This window comes from Penicillium waksmanii (genome assembly GCF_028829765.1).
Source record: "Penicillium waksmanii strain IBT 27052 chromosome Unknown utg000008l:1.0-5622682.0:1.0-5626561.0, whole genome shotgun sequence".
Classification (NCBI taxonomy): Eukaryota; Fungi; Ascomycota; class Eurotiomycetes; order Eurotiales; family Aspergillaceae; genus Penicillium; species Penicillium waksmanii.
This window is the reverse complement of record NW_026643254.1, coordinates 857,469-879,362: the sequence shown is the minus strand read 5'-3', so window position 1 is coordinate 879,362 and position 21,894 is coordinate 857,469. Positions and strand designations below refer to the sequence as shown.

The window sequence follows — 21,894 nt, the reverse complement described above, 5'->3', positions numbered from 1 at the left end:
GTTTACTCTACTACTCTACTCTACACTACTCTACTTTGTATAGTTCGGGTTTGTTTGTTGTTAAAGCAGCGCCGCTTCTTCCAGCGGCACTCGCTCCTTCCGCTTTTGGGTACCTGCTGAGTCATCCACATTCGGCAAATCACGCGGCTCGTCCAACTTTTGCGGCGATCTGTAAACATCAAAATCAAACATCAAACATCCGCGCGCAACCCACCGCGGCTGTGGGAACAAAGGCTAGGCAATCCGGCCATTGTTCCTATCTTGAATTACAAGGTTGAATTGACTCGGACTTTCTGGGATACATCTTTTTCACCAGGGGCTCTGGATTGCTACTGAAGTGCCTCCGCCTTGCTCCACTTCTTTGTCCGGGACCCAAACCAATATCAATCAGAGCGCATTAAGATCGGAAGTGAATCGATCTTGTTCCATATTCGACTTCTTTCACAAACTTGTTCATTCAATTGCTTCAAGCTCTCCAAGATGCCTTCCTCTGTCATCTTCACAGTCCCTCGCGTCCTCTTCGGCGCTTGTCTCCTCCGCCTCATCTTGCTCGTCTACGGAGGCTGGCAGGATGCCAATTCCGCCGTCAAATATACTGATATCGACTACATGGTCTTCACCGATGCATCGCGCTACGTTGCAAATGGTGACTCTCCCTACGCGCGGGATACTTATCGATACACCCCCCTCCTCGCGTGGATGCTTGTCCCAACTGCCTGGCAACTCCCACCCCCCTGGTCCGCGGTTTCGTTTGCCTATGGCAAGGTCCTTTTCGCTTCCGCCGATGTTCTTGCTGGGTGGTTTGTGCTTCAACTCTTGCGCCGTGTGTATCGCATGTCTACCATCAAGGCGCTGAAATACGTCTCCGCTGTCTGGCTGTGGAATCCCATGGTCGCGAATATCAGTACCCGCGGTAGTTCCGAGGGTTTGCTGGGTGTGTTCGTTGCGGCTCTTTTGTGGGCGACTCTTACAAAACGACCCATCACGGCCGGTGCTATTCTTGGTCTTGCGGTGCATTTCAAGATTTATCCTTTCATTTATGGAGCTTCTATTCTTTGGTGGTGGGATGCGCAGCGAGATGGTAAGCCGGCTACGAAGTCGGATGCTGATCCCTTCACTCGAGCTATGGAGTTCGTGACGCATTCCAGAGTTCGATTTACACTTTCGGCGTTGGCGACCTTTGTCGCTCTCAATGGTGTTATGTATCTCCGGTACGGAATGCCATTTCTTCAACACACTTTCTTCCATCACCTCACTCGCATTGATCATCGTCATAATTTTTCGCCTTACGCTACCCTGCTGTACCTTACTTCGACTGGGGCGGCGGGTTTCCACTTTGAATCTTTGGCGTTCTTGCCTCAGCTGATCCTTTCTGTTGTTGCTTTGCCATTGGCTTTGGCGAAGAAGAATCTCGCTACTGCTATGCTTGCTCAGACTTTTGCTTTCGTTACTTTTAACAAGGTCTGCACTAGTCAGGTATGTCTGCATTCTAGAATTATTCGTGCTCTGTTCGTCTACTAACCTCGCCATAGTACTTCATCTGGTACCTGATCCTATTGCCATTCTATCTCCCCACCTCATCACTCATGCGTAAGCCGACGCTGGGTATATCGGCTGCCGTCCTTTGGGTCGTGGGACAGGCTCTTTGGTTATGGCAAGGCTTTAATCTCGAATTCCTCGGCCTCTCATCGTTTGTTCCTGGCCTCTTCCTAGCATCTTTGGTCTTCTTCGCTATCAACATCTGGATCCTTGGCATGATTGTGCACGATGCTGGTTTCAATGGCGATCCAATCGCCCTGGCTAGAAAGGTTCACTGGGAAAATTGAGTACTTTGTAACAACAATCAAGCGTCATTCTTCTTAATTCTTCCATACATTTCTCATGTAACCTCCTTCTGACTGTATTCGACTAAACTAAATCCGCACCTCGATCCCATCCATTCTCCCAACCGCGCGCCATTTCTCAATCACATCCAACCAATCCTCCATTCCAGTGCCCCAGAGAGTCGACCACGCAGCAATAGCTTGATACTCTACCGGAAGAAGCGCCAATTCACCCTCAAGATTGTAATACCCCAGCGTACACCCGACAATCACCGCCATTGCCGCCGAATTCATCAAGACCAATTGAGCCCAGTTCTCCGCGGCCTCGGCAGTCGGCGCAACAGCGAAAGGCTTTCCATTTGCTTGGCGCTTGGCTTCGGAGAGTATATAAGCTGCATGCTTCGCATATTCGCCCAGGGTGAAGGCATAGTTCCCGCCAAGTCCGGATTGCTGGGGACCTGACAAAACTGATTCGGAAACTTGACGTCAAGGATACCGTGCAAGGTCGTTAGCCCGACACGAGGCCATTCAGTACTCATGGAAACTCCGTTCTTCCCGATCATGGCCAGGTTAGCCTTGCCGGCGTGCGTTTCTGTTGATGGTGACCGATATCCCGTGGCGCAGATTATGATATCTGCTTTGTACTCCTCGTTCCCGACGACCTAAGAGTTGGCAGTAATTCTATCCACGTATTTTCCATCTGTATCGATGAGAGATACATTGTCTTTGTTGAAGGTCGCCAGATAGTCGTCGTGGAAGAGAGGTCGCTTGCAGAAGGATGGATACCAGGGCTTAAGTTTCTCTGCCGTGACTGGACCCTTGACTTGTTTGTCTACTTGCGCGCGAATTCGGTTCTGTCGGGGTGTGTCGATTTTAATCAATTTTGATGTGTATGCGACTATTTCGCTGGGTAGTTTAGGCCCGTTTGAATTGCCGGCGATTCCGACCAAGCTCGGTGCACGAGTCCATTGATCGTCAACGAGATTCAGAGATGGCGGGTCTCCAAGCGTGAAGTGTTCGTTGAAGTTTTTCATTCGTTCTCGCTGCCATCCTTCGCATCGGTCTACTTCTTCCTTGAACCACCTTTCATCAGTTCCTCTCTGATCACGAATATCGACTGCGGCGGGAGTTTGCTGGATGACATAGAGGTGTTTGCACCAGCGTGTGAGTTGTGGCACGACTTGCACAGAAGAAGCTCTAGTCCCAATGATCGCAACTGTTTTATTGTTCAACTTGTCAAGAGAGGGATCCTTCGGAGATCCACCGGTGATATCATATGCCCAACACGACGTATGAAACATCTCACCCCGATAATCCAGAATCCCCGGAACACCCGGTAATTTCGGCCGGTTCAGTACTCCTGCTGTGATTGAGATAAAGTTAGATCGAACACTTAGTCGTTGCGGATCTTGCCCTAGCGAGACTGCACAAGATCGACGTGCCACATCTTCGCATCATCATCCCAAACCAATTTCTCCGCTTGAGTCTGGAAGACAACACACTCGACAAGTCTGAAATGTCTGGTGACAGGATTGGCGTACTCGAGAATCTCCTCACCGCAGGAATATCGATGCCGAGGTACATATCCCGTTGCTCCGAGAAAGGGCAGATAGATGTAGCTTTCAATATCACACATCAGACCCGGATACCGATTCTAGTACCATGTTCCCCCGAATCCACCAGCCGGATCGATGATTTGGATCTTCTGGGCCGGAATGCCCGCTTGGATCATTCGGACTGCGTATTGGATTCCGCCCCATCCTGCTCCAACGATGAGCATTTCGATTTGGTTGTCGGGGAATTTGGTTGTGATTGGTTCAATTGAGACCGGATTAACCCATGGATCTACGCCGAATTGTTCGAAATGGACTGATTTGCTGGCCTCGATGTATTGGGCGTTTCCTTCATTGCGGAGTCGTTTGGCTTTTTCTTTTTCATATGTTCTCTTATGCGTTGCATGGTGTCATCGTTAACTGGTGGGTTAGTCTCAGACTCTGTTGCCGGATTTGTGAGGTTCACAGCGTTGTTCATGATTTCTAGGAGGCAACGAGTCAGAATGGGAAGAAAGGACGAAAGTGGTGGTGTTTGGTGTGGTGAGAGAAGAAGAGACTGAAGCTATTCAGAGGAGAGGAAGGACCGGCGGAGATGTCTGAGGCGTGGGACCTCAACAACAGAAGATTCGAGATAAAGTATTGCAGTCGCAATTATGTTGAAGGAAGTTGACTTGGAGAAATTCCGGGAATGCTTTTTTGGCGTACGTGGGGGCCATTAAATGGTGTCTAAATCTGATTCTAATCTCATTGGGGGGAGGCTGGTCTTATACACTCCGAGTCCATATGTACAACGCTTCCAAGGGTTGGGAATCTCGCATGAAATTTGCAACCGGGGTCCTCAAACTTGCTCTCAACCACGCTAAAAGCCTCCGAATGTTGAATAATATAATGTGCGTGTCCTTGGCCCATTTCCAGCCTTGTGTATGACGTCTCCTCGCACATCATTCCATAATAAATCTAGTACTACTCCACTCGGAGATAACCCAGAGTGACTTAATCCATTAAGAATAGTAAACAAATTGAATTAGAAGAAAATAAAGAGTTGATCAGAGTCTCAAAAAAATCTGGAAGAACTGGAGTTGAGAATAGCTTGAAGCCGAAATCTACCACCCACATCTAACCCACGTAGATTACCACTTGACATGGAGAGATTAGAAATAGTGATCCGATCATAATATACAATGAAGAATAAAAGTAACAATGTCATGAGGAATAATACTCAATGACGGGGTATCCGCGAAACACTCAAACGATGGAACTGCAGAAATAAAACGGAGGGGAGCGGTTGACGACAGTGGAGAGAAATTGAGCCTCTAGCTGGCGATGTACTCATACATGCGAGCATTGATACTCAGCGGCTGGCGGGGTATGTGCGAAATACCTAGAAGGTGCCCATCGTCGCTGAATAAGGGCTTGATTCCATCGGCGAGTTCGACATATTTCGCGAGGGGGCGACTTCGCTTCAAGGCTTTCAAAATGGCATCACTCCACAGACCAGTACAGACGTTGCCGTTGAGTCGGAAGTACGGCTTCACTTGAGGAATGAATGGTGATACATCGAGGAAGCGAATATTGAGGTATGTGAGAGCCGGAAGGAACTCTAGACAGACAATTGCTTGTAAGACGAGTCTTTCGAAGGCGTCAATGAATCCGATGTCGGTAATTCCTCGAACCGGGTATGGATAGCCCATCATGTACGCAGGATCCGGAGGGCAGCAGCTTAAAACGGAAAGTTCGAGGGATCGAAGACGAGGGGGGCCACCGTGCATTTCTAGCGAGGTATTCCAAATTGCTGAATAATACATCGCATACTTTGCCGGTGAAAGAGAGAGTTTCGAGATGGAAGGCAATCTCGCCGAGTAAAGCACAGACAATATCTGGGAACTGTTGAAGAGGTCCTATCTCCTCTCCGATGCCGGTTCCTTCGAGGTTCAAGTTGAGGTGACGGAGGTGGGTTGGTGGGTGATGGAATATTTTGCAAATGAGTTCATCCACATCTGACCGAGGAGTAGGGTAAACAGCATGCCATTCGCGTAATGCGGGCAGGGCCCTAGCAATATTCTTCCACTGGTGGTGTTTGCGAACCAGATTCCAGGCACCGCGCATAACAAACGTGTCGATATGTGGCAGTCTTGGAAGGCTACGAGCCGGTTCATCATCCTCTCCATTCCGGAAGTGTCGAAGTGCCGGCGGGGTGTTTGCGTGGCCACCTTGCAATATGAGGACTCGTGCGGAGGTAAAAAGCTGCATATGCTGAAAAATCTCCTCCATGGTTGCATTCTCCTCTGAAGGAAGAAACGGAATGTCATATGGGGGGGTGTTGCACATCTTCCCAGCCCATCGTCCTGGACATGAAGATCCGGTGATGGCTGGCTCTTCTTTCAGGGTTGCGTGGAACTGGAGTGTATGAGCGCTTTCCCCAAACGGGGATCCATATCTCCAACACGCGAACGTAGCAAAGAAGGTGTGTGTTTTCGAGGAACCATTGCCGACATTCGAGCATTTCATCATTCGTGCCCTTCAGTTCGACTAAATGGAATCAGCACCTTGGACAATTTCGCGACAGAGGGCTTGGTCCCATTGAACTTACTGTGCCTGTAGAGACGAGATTGGATGAGGCTTCTCCACGAGTGACAAACCAAGGTCAGATCTGTCACTTTCTTGCGACGAGAAAAACGAGGTACTTTAGCCCAGCTAGTGGGAGATGAATCTACCGTCACGCTCGGGCTGGACACGGAAACCTTCCGACTTAGGAGGTAATCCAGGATCTTGTCATGAATCTCGGAAGGCAAGCTCGAAAAGGCTGAGCTGGGATTCTTCACTCCATGAGATGCAGCCGTTTCAGATGAAGTTGGAAATAGAGACTGCTGGAAGACCGGGTCGCACACAGAGGAAGGCTCAGGCTGATGGACACTTTGAACAGGGGTTAATTCAAAATCAAAGTCGATGGGTGGGAAGTCATTGTTGATACTGCGGAGATCCTCAACATCCTCAGGGAAATCCTGGGGTTTTCGGAGCGGGCTGCCGGCCAACGATTTGACCGAAACTGGTCGAGTCGAGGAGGAAATTATCATGGCGCGGAGAATAGAGGCGAGAGATTTCAGGCGGAGAAAGGGGGATGTTGGATGGATATTTGTACGCGACCTGAAAGACGCCAAAGCTGGTGGAGGGGTTACCGTTAGCATTGATATGCCCGGTTTGCACAAATCAGCGACGCGACTCACCGTTCACCATGGAGGATGTAGAACGAGATCTAAGAGATGTAGATAGTTTTGGCACTGCTGGGATTCATTAATTGGGCGTAGTATCAGGCGCCTGAACAGGTGGGACAACAGGCGGCGCCAGAGTCCAGGCTGCCGTGCGAAACCAAGGCCCTGTTGGCGGGCGGGCAGAACCCACAATTGGAAGTTGAAGGGGCGAATGGAGAAGATTTGGCGAAACAAAATTAATCAAAAAGGGAAGTAGTAGTAGAAGGGGTGGAAGAGGAGTGGAGGAGGAAGAGGAAGAGTTGAAGTGAAGTGAAGCGAAGAACAAAAAGCGCTGCGGGGGAAGACACGTGACACTCTGGTAGTATAAGATGGCATACACTGGTAAACACTTATTACTGTCGATTATTTAATTCAATGACTTTCGATTTAAAGCTAGTGGTATATTCCAATGTCTACCAGTAGATCTACTTGTACACACCGTAGTAATATTACTAGTACAAATTGATATAAATGTGGCGATCGAGTGGGTCTCCCCACTAGGTTAGGCCCACAAGGCCCGATCCGAAGTATACCCGAACAACAATAACAACAACTGAAGTAATAGTACGAAAGTCATGGTGTTTCTTAATTATACATTTACTGCTTCTACCTAGGGTCCTATCTAACCCTCTACATTGTTCTCTCAGCCAAGCGGTCCATACTTTCATCTGTTCCCCAAAATTTGATACCTTCACCACTAGAGCAAGTTGCCAACAGTTCCCCCTCATCAGCAAGAAACATGCATGTGATGGATGTTTCGTGACAATTTTCAAGTCGGAGAATCTGCTTTCCTTGAAGAACATCCCACAGAATAATATCGCGGCCTTTTGTGCTAGCTGCCAGGATTTCACCGGTTGAAGAGAAAGTCATGGTCTGGATAATAGGAGACACCACGAACTTCCGGCTTCTCTTGTCAGCCTTCCACTTCAGATCACGAATAAATAGTATTGATCCAATCAGGCCATCCGGATAAGCTTGCGCTGCCATCCTACCATTTTCTGACAGTGCCGTTACTAGCCCTCGTTCCATGTCCACCCTCTTCGGTTTGAAGGAACGCCCCAACACGGATAGATCAAATTGATATGTCCCATCAATATCATCCTGATCTGAATATATTCCCAAAACTCTGATGGCATTGTTCAGAGCCACGACGACTCTCCTGCTCCTAGACTGGAAAGCAAAGGCAAGAGCACTATCATCCAGATGCAGAGTGTTTAGCTTTTGCAACTGAAGATTATGATGGTCGAATACCTGCCAGATGTGGATCTTCTTTTGCCTTGACATGGCTGCTAGTAGAGTGCCGTCGTGGGAAAACTGGGGATTCTTCAAGCCTTCCGTCGATGTGATTGCGGTACTTGATCCGTCAAAGCTGCTCCAAACGGTGAGACAATCCCCCGATGTTGAGGCGAAAAGAGTTCCACCATGAGACATAGCAATGCATGAATTACTCCTGAAGATAGTTTCGGTAGATATTCGACATCTCTTGGGAATACTCCAAACCTCAACACCGGTAGGATTTCCCGAGGCGGTGACTAGACGTAGATTGTGTGGACATAAGGAGATTTGTCTGTGCCTTTTCGCTTCAAGGGGGAGGGTGAATCGAAATCTAAAACCACCGTGGGAACAGGACGATCCCTTTCCCTTCTCGTTGTCACCATTTCCGAAGCCGAATCCAGCCACGATCCTGTTAACGACACCACTTCTGCTGCCAGATCCCCCTTTGCCGGCTTGTGATGGTGGCCTTCCATGTTTCTCGTCGTCTGACTCGATCAATGGCAGCGCGACGATACCTCTATTTGGATCTCTTGATTCATCCACCGTCTGGGACCGAGTGCGGTTCCGAGCGAGGGGACTAGATGGTAACCAGGAACACAATTCGGCTTCGAGCCTGGTCCTGTGTTCCAGCTCAGACATCCGTGATCTAGAAAAGTGGCAGGCTTCCAGATTCGCATCGTCCGCCGAACGAGAGACGGGCAATGTCGGTCTTACACGTATTGAGGGGCCTGGGCCACTGATGCCGCGGCTCAGACTTCCATCTAAACTCAAAGACGGCATCAAAGTGTCCGCAAGACATCGCACATCGGATTTTTTATTAAGAGATGTTCCTGGTCTGTGCAGCTTGCTTTCATCCTCGGGCGTATTTGGCTTCAACTCAGGCGGGGAAATGGGATCCTCTAGGAATGATTGGTTATGGGATGCCCCTACATCCTTCATCCCACTACCAGGACACAATGGCTTAACACGCGTTAGCTCTTTTTCTCCTTCGACCTCGGGAACACGTTTCGGCTTTGCAAAAATCCCTCTGAGAACAGATGCCCCCTTTTTTGGCGAGGCTCCGGTCGCGCTTTCGTTGGAGGTTGTGCTGAGAAGCCCTGCGTGCCTGAGATGATCGGTCCACCACTCTTCTGTAAGCCGGTCGCTCGGTGGTGAGTGCTGGGATGGTATACTGGTTGCTTGACTGCTGGAGGTTTTAGAATTCTCCGACGAGACAGAGAGAGCTTTTGGCCCCCGAGCTAGAGAGCTTTGACTTCTTGTCAGATCATTCTCGCCGACCCTCTCTTCCATGTCATCATTAGGCGTTGGTGGCTGTTTTGCACCACTCGACTGGTCGGAGTTTCCCTTGGGAGTTATTTCAGGTGGGTGAATGGTTGATAATTCCTCTGTAATTTCTTCTATTGCTGCACACGTGTCGTTGCCTCCTGGAGAAACCTCCTGTGCCATTGGTGTAGGTTGAAACAGGGCTTCGGCGCGCGGTAATAGAGGTATTTGCGACAACGGTTTGACCCAAGGGTGTAGGATTGCCATTTCCGATGTGAGTCGACTATCAGGGACAGGTCGCATAAGCGATCGGACGAACTCGATCCCCAGCTTGGATACCCCGGCCTCATCTAGAAGAGATGCGGGGAATATCTCTGGTTGCGTGGTATAAGATGACAGACGTCCGATCGGCTTAAATGCCGGCGCCTTCGTCAGCATTTGAAAGGTGATCTCACCCAAGGACCAAATATCTGCTGCATATGGGCTTCCCGGCTCGAGAAATCCGTAAAGCTCAGGAGCAATGAACCCCGTTGTTCCTCGTAATGTTGTTGATGTTTCTGGCGATTCCTCGATGCGTTTGCTAATTCCGAAGTCTGCGATCTTGATCCACCACTCATCTGGTGGGTGCGACTTGATTAGGATATTCTACTCTCCTGTTAGCCTCCGGTAGCAACCAGGTTAGAAGATGGGGTTGCTTGCCTTAGGCTTCAGGTCTCTGTGTGTGAACTCATTCTCGTGCATCATTTTCAGACCCTCCAAGATTTGAAAAGTTATCTCCTGGGATTGACTTTCTGACAAAGCCGGTCTCTCATCCAGATAGTCGAGCATGTCCCCTAGTTCAAGATACTCCATCGCAATCAAAAGATGTTCGGGGCTTCGATACCACCCAAAGGATTGAACAAAGCATCGTTCATACTAATACTTGCACAATCAGCATTCAAATTGATACTTCAGGTCTGCCAAGACCTTTCACAGCACATACCCTCGAATGCGAAAACTTGGCAATCGTCTCGAGCTCGCGATTGAAGTCGATTCGGTGAAACCGTCCACCTGTCTCAATTTGCTTGACTGCTCGAACTTGAATGTCACACCGAGAGCCCTGGGCGCATTCCTCCAACCAGACAGTTGAGTAGCCACCACCACCGATCCTTCTTCGTCGCTTCCAGTGCTCGGACCTGGCGACCACTCGACGACGAGACGTCGCATCGGATTCATTGTAAGTGTGAACTGTCTCCACACTGCAATCGGGGAGAAAGTGAGTTTCAAGCCTTGAATCTCTTACCAGGTCAGGCAGGCGGGTCATTTTATCGATCCGATTCTCCTTGGGTATTCGTTGTGATTCACCACAGGGGCTTCGATAATGTCAGATTTAAATCGGGAACCAGGCAGCTGGGACACCCTGCTGGATTTTGGCCACCGAGTGGTATGTGCCTGTCTATCACCTGATATGCAGCTATTCCCACAGAGGAAGGATTTACTTCATCGGTAGGCCTCATAGGTCGATGCGTGGTACTTTTGTTTTTGGTTCCTCTTTACACGAGAGGTGAGTCGATACATCGAATTGCATGTCGAAAAGAGGGAGATCATTCACAAATTGACAAATATTCTGCTCCATGGGCCAGTCTGCTCCATAATGTCGTGGTGAATAGTAAGAGTCAGTCATAATGTTAAGCAAAGCACGTAGACATCGCAACTTACAAGTTAGTAGTATGCTTGACATGAATTATTTTAGGCTTTGGAATGCCGCCAGAGCCGCAACACCCGCCTAACTTTATCCCCGCAAAATCAAACTTCAATCACAACAATTGCGTCTTCTAAGTTTATTCATTTCCCGACTAGTAGCAGTAACCAACCCTGAAATAACGTCTCCCATCATGGCCATCACACGCGTTGCAGCCCCACACCGCACCACACTTCCTCTGCGCCCAAAAGACAACGGACAAGGTCATCTCCCTAATCTACCGTGCGTCCAGGAACAAAGCCAACCTAATCGTCTTCCCGGAAACATTCACATCAGCCTTTCCAATCTGGAGCACTCTCCGCCCTCCAACTCAAAACCACACTTTGTTCCAGCGAATGGTAGACCAATCCATCTAAGCAAATGGAGAAGAAGTCCAAGCAATCCGCGAGCCAACTCGCGAGACAAATAACATCGCCAGCATAGGTATATCAGAAAGGTCGCACGCAAGTGTGGGTTGCTTATACAACTCGAGCCTAATCATCGACGCGGGAGAAAATGTCATTCACCATCGCAAATTGGGGCCAACATTCTTTGAGAAATTTACCTGAATCCCTGGCGATGGACACGGACTACACGCCGCTGATACGAAGCACGGTCGTATTGGTGCGCTAATATGTGACGAGAATACAAATCCACTTGCAAGCTATTCGCTCATGGCTCAGCGGGAACGGATTCATATTTCTTGGCCGGCTATATGGCCGACGAGATTGGCTTCAAGTTCTCCAGAGAAAGGGGAAGAGGCGTCGCAGCATTCGGCGAATTATGATAATGTTCTTGCTAATCGGATTCGGGCTGCGGCGCATTGTTTGAGGCAAAGTCTTTTGGGGTCATGTGTAGTGCAGTATTGGATCAAGAAGCTATTGATATGATTGCTGTTGGGTCGAATTCGGAGGAAACTATTCGTCGTGCGCTGGAAAGCTCCCCACGTGGAGTTAGTATGTTTGTAGATCCTACTGGTTCGCCTTTGCGTTCTTTTACTATCGAGGAGACTGGTGCGCAGCGGCCGGTGGAATTCTTGCAGAGTGAGGAAGGGGTTCTTTATGCAGATCTGGATCTTGACCGCTGCGTCGAGGGCAAGCAGTACCATGATGTTGTCGGGGGATATCAGAGGTTGGATGTTTTTCAGTTGCAGGTGAATCGGGAGAGACAAGATCTAGTGTTTTCAAGTAATCTTCACCTTTGAGGGTGCTTGCTCGTAGACTTGGGAGTAAAGGTGCCCAGGTCAATGGCGAGAGGTATGACATAGATTGCAGCACTGGCATTGCTCTACTTCTGTGCATACTATATTTTGAAGCCTATGATACATTGGAGGCAGAGGTGGCGAGGGTATCGATACAAACAACACGCTAAAATAAAGATACAACTTGGTAAAAATGCTACCGCTTGCGGCGAAATCGGAACTTGGGTTCATCGTCACTCTCCGAGTCTTGCACCGGGCGAGGCCGTTTCTGGCTGCGACTGCGAGCAAGGGTGCTTTGTGATTCAGGGGTTTGATTAGGGATAGAAGTCTCTGGCACAGACAACTGGGACCGTGATACTGATCGCCCATTCCGACTAGGTTGACTGGTCGTTGTCGTTAGTTGTTCTTTCTCTTCCTCTTCCTCTTCCACTTCCACAACCGGAGCTTGCTCAGATGGCTTGTGATTGCTGCTCCAGTAGTGTTCTCCGATGCCGAAATCTTTGCGAGTGACTTCTTCCAGCGGTACGATGACACTTTGCACACGTTGGCGAGCATGACGGGGTTCTCCTTTACGCCGAAACCGCTTGAAGTTCTTGCGTCCGTTCCACTGGTCGTCCCAGCGATCTGACGTATTTTCCTCTCGTGCAGGGGGTTGCCGAACGGGTAACTCCATCTCCTCGACAATGGCAAGATCGCGTAGTTTTTCCATGTCGATTTCATTCGAGAGGGCAGAGTCCTTTTCGATCTGTTGCTGTTTCTCTTCTTCCTCGCGATGTTTACGTGCTTCTTCAAGCACATCTATCTTGCGGCGACGGGGTTTGGGGGCAGATTCTGCTTTTATGCGCTTGGCGGGCATAGTTTGATCGTCGCCCATCTCCGCTCGTCGGCGCTTCATGGCCCGTGCACCAGGAAGCAGATCAGACACGGCATCTTGATCAGCATCTTCGTTCTCCTCCACTGTTGGCATGGTCTGATCTGGGTTTGACTGCTCGATGGGCTCGAAATCTATGGGTTGTGTATCGACGGTCTCATCTGGCCCTGACTCATAGGCGGGGATAGAGTCCATATCGAATCCATCATCGAATGTTTTCATCTTGCTCACGTATTTGCGTTCACGACCTGCTTTGAGGCGTGATGTAGGCGGTTGGCTTGGCGCTGGTGGCGAGATCGATGTAGAGGGCTCATCTCGAACCACTGGTGGTGGTGATGGCGGCGATGGCTCTTCGGGTGCTGGAGTGATGGAAACCTGGCTGGATCCTTCTTCATGCGGCAGTGGGCGACATAACGGGGCAGCGTCGTTGCTCAGAATGGCATCAAGAAACTCGCGCTGCTCAATCACACGTTGGTCCGTCATCAAAGCGACTTCATTTCCCACCTCAATAGACCAAGTTTCGTAGTGCCCCTTGGACCGGAAGCGCACCAAAACAACACCACCTTTCCCAACTCGTTCATTCCCGACACCCTGGTTTCCTGCTGCTTTTTTCATGAATCGTACAATTTCCGCAGCGGTTGTCTCGCCGTCTTTGACCTCATAATGAAGAGCTTTCCCGTGCCCATTTGTGATCGCTGCTTGTAGATTGTCAAACTGGGTCATATCTCCGAACACAAATGTATATTTGTCGAAGATGTTGATTCGATCCGGGTTGGGTGCAAATGCTTCGGCAGGACGACTGGTTGGCTCGTTTCCCGCTGGAGGAAGATGCTCATTTGGATCTGGCCAGGCTGAATCGAAGTCACTTTCTAAAGGAGAAAGAGCGGCCTCGCTCTCCAAGTCGGTGGGGGTAGTTGCGTATTCGATGGCATCGAGGTATGAATTTTTGACAATGTGTTTTCCGTTGATCAAGGCCTGCAGACCTTTCGCCGTGTTGCGTTTATTTTGAACCACGTGGGTGGTCTGGTCCACCAGATATGGGACGATGGTTTTGATGTCGAGGGATTCTAGTCGGCCGCGGACTTTGGCGAGAGGATCTTCAGCCTTCATCTCCCTGGAGGAGAAGGAGAAGCTGAGCACGACGGGTTCCCACTTGAGACTATGATTCGAGATATTAGCCAATGGGAATTGTTCAAGGCGGTTGATGGCAGGGATTTCACCCACTGTAGTGTATAAGCAGCCTTAGCCAATATGATGCTGTGCTCCGTTCCATCGAGTATGCGCTCACCGGAGAGCTTCTCACCGTCCACAAAGGTTCCTTTCGTCGAGCCAAGGTCGGTCACGGTGACTTTTGTCCGGGCGTGTGCGAAGGTCTTCAAAGGCATACAGCGGTCAGGTATAACGATCTAACAGTGCTGAACGAACGGGGGGAGGGGCATACTCCATCGCGGGGTGTCACATTAGCCACCTCGATGGACATGTGTTTGCGCGAGACTGAACGGCTTTTGCTGCCATGAGAGACTGAATATGTCAGCTGTGTCAGCCTGGCGCATGCGACAGCAATGAGGAAAGATGTAACCTACCGCCAGGCTCATCGGTCCTACCGAAGAGGTAACGCTTGCCAGGTCGGAGCCATACGCGCTTCCCTATATAAAGAGTCAGCCCGTCCGCGGTCGCATACCATTTTGGAACATCTGCGATGACTGACCATTCAGGAATTCTCCCGTCGACTGCAGAATCCACATTGCAGCATCCCTTGGAGATTCACCGAAGTGCGACTGCAGTTGAAGTGAGCACAAGTGCAAGTTGAAGCTGAAGTTGAAGTTGGCCGCGTCAAACGCGAAAGCACGTGACCGCGTCTGCCTGTTTCCCTTTTTGGCACTTTCCATGGGAGCCTCAAATCTTCATTTCTTCACTTATTCTCTTCTCTTCTCTACTCTACTCTAACTCTTTTCTATTCATGGCAAATGGCAGGCGAATCGACCGACCGAGTGGTCGACGAGGACAATGGCAGTGGCCATGACAACGACAACGACAATGACTCTCTCAGGTATCAACTGCTGGGCCCCTCTTTAACCAAAGCGGGCCAAGATGCCGTAGATCAGCAAAAGGTGGGAGAAAAGTCTAGGAATTTTAAGATATGACAAAACTGACTATCACAGGTGTCTGAGATCATCTACAATGCGTCCAAAGGCTCCAAGTTCTTCAATCACGAACAGGAGCGTGATCGCAACCAGACCCTTAAGATCGAGCGTATCGCCGCAGAAAAGGTCCGGTTAGAGAAACTCGATTTGAGTCATGACTTGCGCCGTGCGGATGAATATCTCGCAGAGCTAGAATTGACTCGGGATCTCTCCCAGTACGTCATTCATGTGGATTGTGATGCCTTCTTCGCCGCGGTTGAAGAGCTCGATCGACCGGAATTGAAAACCGTTCCCATGGCCGTCGGAAAAGGTGTATTGACTACCTGCAACTACGTGGCCAGGAAATTCGGAATTCGTAGTGGTATGGCCTCCTTCGTGGCCAAGAAGCTATGTCCGCAGTTGGTGCTTTTACCTTCGAACTACGATAAATATACAGCAAAGGCAACCGAAATCCGTACGATTCTCGCGCAATACGATCCTCTTTTTGAAAGTGCCAGCTGTGACGAGGCCTATCTCAACATCACAGCCTACTGCGATGAGAACCAAATGGACCCAGATGACGCAGTTCAACGACTGCGGGCGGAGGTCTTGGAAAACACCAAAATCTCCGTGTCTGCCGGCATCGCCCCGAATGCGAAAATTGCAAAAATTTCGTCGAATATCAACAAGCCGAACGGCCAGTTCCGTGTGGCGAATGAGCGAACAGCAGTCATGGAATTCATGCAGTCACTACCTTGCCGCAAGGTGAATGGCATTGGGCGAGTTTTCGAGCGAGAGCTCGATTCCATTGGCATCAAAACCTGTGGCGACATATACCCTCACCGAGCTGTACTCACCAAACTATTTGGAGAAAAAGCATTTCAGTTCCTGGCTCAATGCTACCTTGGCTTAGGCCGGACCAACATCGAACCAGTCGAAACACACGAGCGTAAGAGCGTGAGCACTGAGACTACCTTCCATGAGATTGGAGACAAGGAAGAGTTGCGAGGCAAACTCCGCTGGGCGGCGGAGGAGATGGAAAAGGACCTGGCGCGGACCCAGTTTAAGGGTCGGACGTTATGCCTCAAGGTGAAACTACATACGTTTGAGGTTTTGACACGCCAAACCGCACCTCCGCGGGCAGTCTCCCAAGCGAAGGATCTCTATACATACGCACTTCCCATGCTGATCAAGTTGGAGAAGGAGATCCCTGGGATGAAGTTACGGTTGTTAGGGCTGCGGTGTTCGAACCTGGTCACCACGAAGAAGACCGGTCTTAATTTCTTCGGATTTACTACACAGCCGAAGCCACCCACTGTGGAACCACCGGAGCCGAGAAAAGAGCATGAAATTGGAGCAGAAGAAGCGTTTGAAGCGGCGGCTAGGCAGGAGGTGCAGGACGAGATGAATGACCTGGAACAGTTGAGCCAGGAAGCGGTCATCCCAGGCCCGTCGACCCCAACTATCGAGTCTGGTCCAGTTGAGGAATCGCCGGCGCAATGGGAATGTCCGATTTGTAGTAAACCACAAGTGGCGGATGATCGCGGGTTCAACAATCATGTGGATTTCTGCCTGTCACGTCAGACGATCCGTGAGGCAACACAGGATACTCATTCGGTTGTCGATGAGCCGTCCCTTGCGACAGCGGCGAGTCGCAAACGGAAGCCTACCAATATAGGGGGCCAGGAAGATTCACGACAGAAGCGATTATTCTTCCGTTGATCATGGCTGCAGTACGGAGTATATAGAAGGACACCCCTGTTCTGCAGGCTGCGCCGATCTTCCCCACGCAGGAACAACACGGCATACAGTGGGATTTCAGCAATCAACACAACACAACAGCGTGTTCAGTCAGAGTATAAAGCACAATCAACGAAAGAACAAGAATTATCGGCATTCGATTGCCGATGAATATAGCGATCAATTCCATCTCCGGTCCGATCAATAGCCAATATCCAATATCATGCAATAACCAGGATATCCCCACTTCATTCCTCGCGTTGCGGTGAAGGGCGCCCTAAACCGTTTCGGGGTTTGTTTTCTCCTTCGTCAACCTCGTCATTCAAGTTTGCCAAAGCAAAGGAGTCTTTACCACTGGACTTTGCTGTCTTTACCACTGTAATTGGGACTGTTCTGTTCTATCAGACTAGCAGGCTACTTCATATTCTCTTGTCTTGACCTACTCTCTCTCCCCCTTGTCTTCATCTCCTCCGCCATGCCCCCCCGCAATGCCCGATCATGACCGATAAACAAAACAATCATGGCTCCCTCGCCAAACCATTCACCCCCACGCTCAGCGCGGCTTTTCACCGCACCAACCGCGCTCCTTTAACGCCAAAACTCGCCAGTCCAGGCCCCGGTTATCCTGCAGCGCGCCGTCTCGCCAATGACCAACAACCCTTTACCCCTTCCAAAGACGATTCCCCCGCCGTTCCTCCATCCCTCCTCAGCGCCAACATCACCCCACGATCAGGTCCGCGAACCACTCGCCGTGATGCTACCTTTCCCTCTCCAACAAGTACTTCCCCGGCCCCGTCGCCACAGCCTTACACCCAACCGCCGGTCGGGTTGGGACTGGCTGCCCCTCGTCGAACAGAACGCAGCCCAGCTCGCGGGGTGAAGCCGGACCAGTCAAGGAGCTTGAGAGCAAAGACTCTAACTGCGGAGGGACAACAGCTATCGCGCCCAAATTCATTCACGGATATGGCAGGGATCTCTCCTCGATTCTTCCATGCCTCCGACGCCGGCTCAACAACCTCCTCCGAGGTCGATACCTCCCGCCCGAAGCCTACCAAGGCCCCTTCAGTTGCGAGCTTCGTATATGCGAACGGCAACCAAGAACGACAGACCGCGTCCGTTGAATCTCTACCTATATCCTCAAGTGGTCGTCGTTCAGGGGGGGCCAGGAAGTCTTCCACGCCCTGCACCTCCTGCTAGGCCCATGGCCTCACCCTCACCACGTCTCCGATCTCCTCGACCATCCGACGCGACGTCCCCTCCTCTATCCGAAAAACAAGTCTCATTCAGTCCCAATATAGATCAAGGAATAGAGAATGTCTTGCATGGACTTTCCCCTTCGCCAAATTATCATCCCGATCGACAGAACTCCCCTCTCTCTCTCACTACCGCGGCACCGAAAGTCTTCCAGTATAGGCTCTTCGAGCCAAGGCACATACGATGGCCTGAAAGCCAGCCCGATCATCGTGTCAAGCACTTTCAACCCCGAGAACACTCCACCGATGATGTCCGACCAAATTCCAACCCTTCGGCCCCGGGTCTTCAGCAATGGTTCCTCCGTCTCTAACGATCCACTCGCCCATATGCCCATGAGTCCCGGAATACCACATCTACCCATGTCAATGAGCCCGAGCAATCCGCATTTGTCAAGGCCGATGAGTCCTGGAAAGTCGGAAAGTGGTGGCGAGGTGCTCAATGCGCGGACGGAGCGTAAGATCATGGACTTGGAAATCAGCAACTCTTCTCTTCTAGCTATCAACCGGACTCTCGAGCGTGAGATGCGAAAGCAGAATGCCGAGCTTCGAAGGTTTCGCCGTCTCAGTCGATCGGGACGTCTTTCAATGGCCCCATCGACCCGCTCATTCTCGGGGGTGGCAATGTCAACTACCAGTGAAATGGATGAAGAAGCCAGTGAAATGGGAATGTCCTCTGACATCTCGGACGTGAGCGACGAAGATTCTGCTGCAGACGAAAACGATATGAGCGCCGATTCTCTTGCAGAGCACGATGCCAAGCACCGCGCCCACGACGAAAAGAAATTCATGCTTGACCTCGCCAAACACCAGGAACTTCTAGTCGACAGCCAGAAAATGAACCACAGTCTGAAACGATGTCTGGGCTGGACCGAAGAACTCATCAAAGAAGGCCAGAGAGCCCTTGAATATAGTGTTCATGTCCAGGATATCGAATTGGGCGGCCGTGTTCTTGCGCCAGAAGAGTTGGGAGAAATTGGCCCAAGTGGACGTGCTCTACTCAGCCCATCCACCGAATTCTCGGTTGCTTTCCCATCTAACGACACCTCCTTTGATACATTCTACGAACCCGACCCTGCTACACTCCCTTTGCCTTCGTCTCCTGGTGGGACGGACTAGCCTACTAATTTCTTGCTCCTTTCCTTTCACTTGTGCCACTTTGCCAAATACCCTTCCTTTGATTCCATTCCATGCGTTGTATCTAGACATACCTTCTTTCGGTTTCAACCATATATACCCTGGCCGGCTTCCCTTCTTTGTGTTTGACTTGACTTTTTCTGGAGATGAGCGATAGAATTGGGGCATCTCGTTATACATGGCCACCACGCTTTTTGATTTTGTGATAAATACCCGATGTGCAATTCGTCATGTACTAAATATTGTGATATACGCCCTTTATGCTTTCAGCCACGGTAGGCATACCACGATCGTCAATGCATTCATTTGAAGCTCATTCCACGGTTCAATTTCATCAAATCGTCAACGCACTCAACACCTATGGATTACGGGAATGGATTCTGTCCCATGCGTTGCGCCCGCAGCTCTTCTCGCATGCCAATCACTTCCTTCTGTCCTTTTCCCTCAAAATACCTCGGACCGAGATCAGCAGTGCGGTACCCCTGAGGATAATATTTATCGCCATCATCTCCCGGCAATGGGTGTCCTAAAGCCCACTTGAACCACGCCACTGGACCCCATCGGTTCCAAATGGTAGGCTGCACGTAAAATGGTGCCCCTTCGTAGAAAAGCACAAAATTTCGGCCGTGCTTATTCGGTTCTTCCGTAAAAACATCCAAGCGAAGGAAACTTGGTCGTGGAAGGGCCACATATCGAAGCGATAGCTTGCGAATCTGGAATGCCGATGCGAAGAGTGCGCTGAAGAATGCTGGCGGTGGTGTCATCCTGTAGATATTTGTCAATAAATCAATACTAAAAGTTGTTATATCCGTCAATACCCTCCGAGCTCCAGCAAGCGGAGAGTATCTTTGGTGAGGAAGGGAGTCCATACATCATGGCATTTCGCAACCGCTCATCCATCAAGAACGAAACAAAGTAAACACCAAGCGGTTTCATAAATCCCGGCAGATTATAGACCAACACATCAATCGTCTTATCCGCAATCTCCCTATTCCGCTCATGAGGCTTCATGTGTCGCACCTCATACTCATGACTCCAAACACTGATCTCCTCAAGCCAGTGAATGCCATCCTGGAAGCCAGACTTTCCAGATGGAAGCTTTTCATAACTGATATCCAACGCATCACCAAGACTCTTCCAGTACGTCCCCACGGCTGCGCGTTCCATTTCGCTCATTTCCCGCCACTCATATAGTGATGCGAATCGAATCGGTTCTGTCGCGAACAGACTGAGCGTGTATAACATGTCATCGTCCAGGATTTTGCCGCTGGCTCTGTATCCCTTATGTAGAAACTTTGTTCTGGCAATCGATGTTTGCGCCCGTTCAGAGTGCGGGTCGAAGGCCATGAATTCGCCGATTAGGGCGCCTGTGTCGGCGTATCGCTTGAACGAGGTTGCCGAGTCCGAGAACTGGGAGGTTTTTAGAAGGAGGCTTGATATGCTCGGAATTCCGTAGGTCTATTGCTTTGTTAGTTCGGTTACATGTTGGTTGGTGAGATGGGTTTAATTGTGGTTTCCTACACGAAAGAGGGCGAATTGCAGTGATTTGAGGACGATGAATGGAAACTCCATCTGCAGGATTGTCTTTTGGATTGCCCATGCATCGTGATGCGTCATTCTGGACATTGACTCGCGGGTCTTGTAAGGGTATTTGTTTTGGAGGGCCGAACGACGTTGGAATCGTAGTGATGAGGCTAGGAATAAATAGGCGATTACACCCAGTGCACCATAGAGTAATCGTTCCTTAGTGGAGAGCTCAAATAGTTTGCTGAGCGTAGGGCTCCGCATGATTTGTGACATGCCAGAAGCCATTCTCGCGGTGGTTCGGAGGTTTTAGATTATGAAACACTCGCTCTTGATTCGAGAAACGGATAGTTCTGTGGTAGTAACACTGGCATTTTATATGAATATTTACTTGATCTTTGATTTATGACTTGGTGAATACCGGTGCCGCCTTCCTGGACCATCCTAACTATCATCGGCACAATAACCAGTCGTGAAACCGTAAATAGTCATCTAAAATGATGTGCGGACCGAGGAGGCTGTCTCTGGAGGCGGGGTAGCGAGGGCAAATTGCACCAAAGTGCCAGGATAATAACTGTCTGGTTGCTGATCATCAACCTAAAAAGGGTGTTCCTCTCGTTTTTGGGTATATTCCATTCAACAGCGCCTTTCGGAAGTGCCACGTTGTAAGAATAAAAGGTGGCGTGAGCGTTCCCAGCAATGTACAGCCGAGGTCTAGCCAGCCTATTTGGGCGTAGCATCTACAAAAGCCTAAATTGTACACGGATGACGACAGAAAATCCCTGGAATCTGGAACTTATGCCCGCACAAGGCTGACACTATTCGGTGAATCGGTCGGAATTCTTCAATCCCGGCATCGTACGACTGAAGTTACGGATCGAAGCTCGGGAGAAGAATGCGGGCAGGCGGGGAGATCTGCAATTATCAATTGAATGAAGTCGATGATCGGCGCCGACAAGTTGCGATTATTTGCGTGTGCTCTCGTTGGTCCGGTGATCCACTTCACATGTGATTTCTTTTGCACTCGCTATGTTCATTGGGATTTATGCTCTGCTTGTGATTCTAAGGTGGTGATGCAATATCTAGATGCGACAACAGTCTATAGGTACTAGGTATAGGAAAAGAAATGATGGTTTATTCCAATTTTAAGGTAGCTCCACGTTCAT

At 49.9% G+C, this 21,894-nt stretch overlaps 8 protein-coding genes across 8 annotated transcripts; 3 read left to right on the top strand and 5 right to left on the bottom strand.

Moving 5' to 3' along the window:
* Positions 1 to 480: 480 nt before the first annotated feature.
* On the top strand, positions 481 to 1,826 carry N7481_008682 (glycosylphosphatidylinositol-alpha 1,4 mannosyltransferase I; the record flags this gene model as incomplete). Its single annotated transcript, XM_057267901.1, has 2 exons — positions 481 to 1,476; positions 1,533 to 1,826. The coding sequence occupies 2 exons, from the start codon at positions 481 to 483 to the stop codon at positions 1,824 to 1,826; spliced, it is 1,290 nt and encodes a 429-aa protein (XP_057118578.1).
* Positions 1,827 to 1,913: 87 nt separating this feature from the next.
* N7481_008681 (uncharacterized protein) lies at positions 1,914 to 3,603 on the bottom strand (the record flags this gene model as incomplete). The annotated part of the gene is made up of 5 exons (XM_057267900.1): positions 1,914 to 2,273; positions 2,342 to 2,485; positions 2,543 to 3,186; positions 3,365 to 3,442; positions 3,504 to 3,603. The coding sequence occupies 5 exons, from the start codon at positions 3,601 to 3,603 to the stop codon at positions 1,914 to 1,916; spliced, it is 1,326 nt and encodes a 441-aa protein (XP_057118577.1).
* Positions 3,604 to 4,689: 1,086 nt separating this feature from the next.
* On the bottom strand, positions 4,690 to 6,610 carry N7481_008680 (uncharacterized protein; the record flags this gene model as incomplete). Its single annotated transcript, XM_057267899.1, has 5 exons — positions 4,690 to 5,187; positions 5,249 to 5,773; positions 5,829 to 5,905; positions 5,967 to 6,536; positions 6,601 to 6,610. The coding sequence occupies 5 exons, from the start codon at positions 6,608 to 6,610 to the stop codon at positions 4,690 to 4,692; spliced, it is 1,680 nt and encodes a 559-aa protein (XP_057118576.1).
* A 644-nt stretch (positions 6,611 to 7,254) lies between these two features.
* On the bottom strand, positions 7,255 to 10,465 carry N7481_008679 (protein kinase family protein; the record flags this gene model as incomplete). Its single annotated transcript, XM_057267898.1, has 2 exons — positions 7,255 to 9,807; positions 10,145 to 10,465. 2 exons carry the CDS (start codon positions 10,463 to 10,465, stop codon positions 7,255 to 7,257), a joined length of 2,874 nt encoding a protein of 957 aa, XP_057118575.1.
* A 1,814-nt stretch (positions 10,466 to 12,279) lies between these two features.
* On the bottom strand, positions 12,280 to 14,699 carry N7481_008678 (DNA damage response protein RcaA; the record flags this gene model as incomplete). The annotated part of the gene is made up of 5 exons (XM_057267897.1): positions 12,280 to 14,113; positions 14,179 to 14,327; positions 14,396 to 14,475; positions 14,538 to 14,600; positions 14,663 to 14,699. The coding sequence occupies 5 exons, from the start codon at positions 14,697 to 14,699 to the stop codon at positions 12,280 to 12,282; spliced, it is 2,163 nt and encodes a 720-aa protein (XP_057118574.1).
* A 222-nt stretch (positions 14,700 to 14,921) lies between these two features.
* On the top strand, positions 14,922 to 16,799 carry N7481_008677 (Y-family DNA polymerase; the record flags this gene model as incomplete). Its single annotated transcript, XM_057267896.1, has 2 exons — positions 14,922 to 15,065; positions 15,117 to 16,799. The coding sequence occupies 2 exons, from the start codon at positions 14,922 to 14,924 to the stop codon at positions 16,797 to 16,799; spliced, it is 1,827 nt and encodes a 608-aa protein (XP_057118573.1).
* Positions 16,800 to 17,315: 516 nt separating this feature from the next.
* Positions 17,316 to 19,186, top strand: N7481_008676 (uncharacterized protein; the record flags this gene model as incomplete). Its single annotated transcript, XM_057267895.1, has 2 exons — positions 17,316 to 17,929; positions 18,181 to 19,186. 2 exons carry the CDS (start codon positions 17,316 to 17,318, stop codon positions 19,184 to 19,186), a joined length of 1,620 nt encoding a protein of 539 aa, XP_057118572.1.
* Positions 19,187 to 19,569: 383 nt separating this feature from the next.
* On the bottom strand, positions 19,570 to 21,016 carry N7481_008675 (uncharacterized protein; the record flags this gene model as incomplete). The annotated part of the gene is made up of 3 exons (XM_057267894.1): positions 19,570 to 19,969; positions 20,076 to 20,662; positions 20,726 to 21,016. 3 exons carry the CDS (start codon positions 21,014 to 21,016, stop codon positions 19,570 to 19,572), a joined length of 1,278 nt encoding a protein of 425 aa, XP_057118571.1.
* Positions 21,017 to 21,894: the final 878 nt, after the last annotated feature.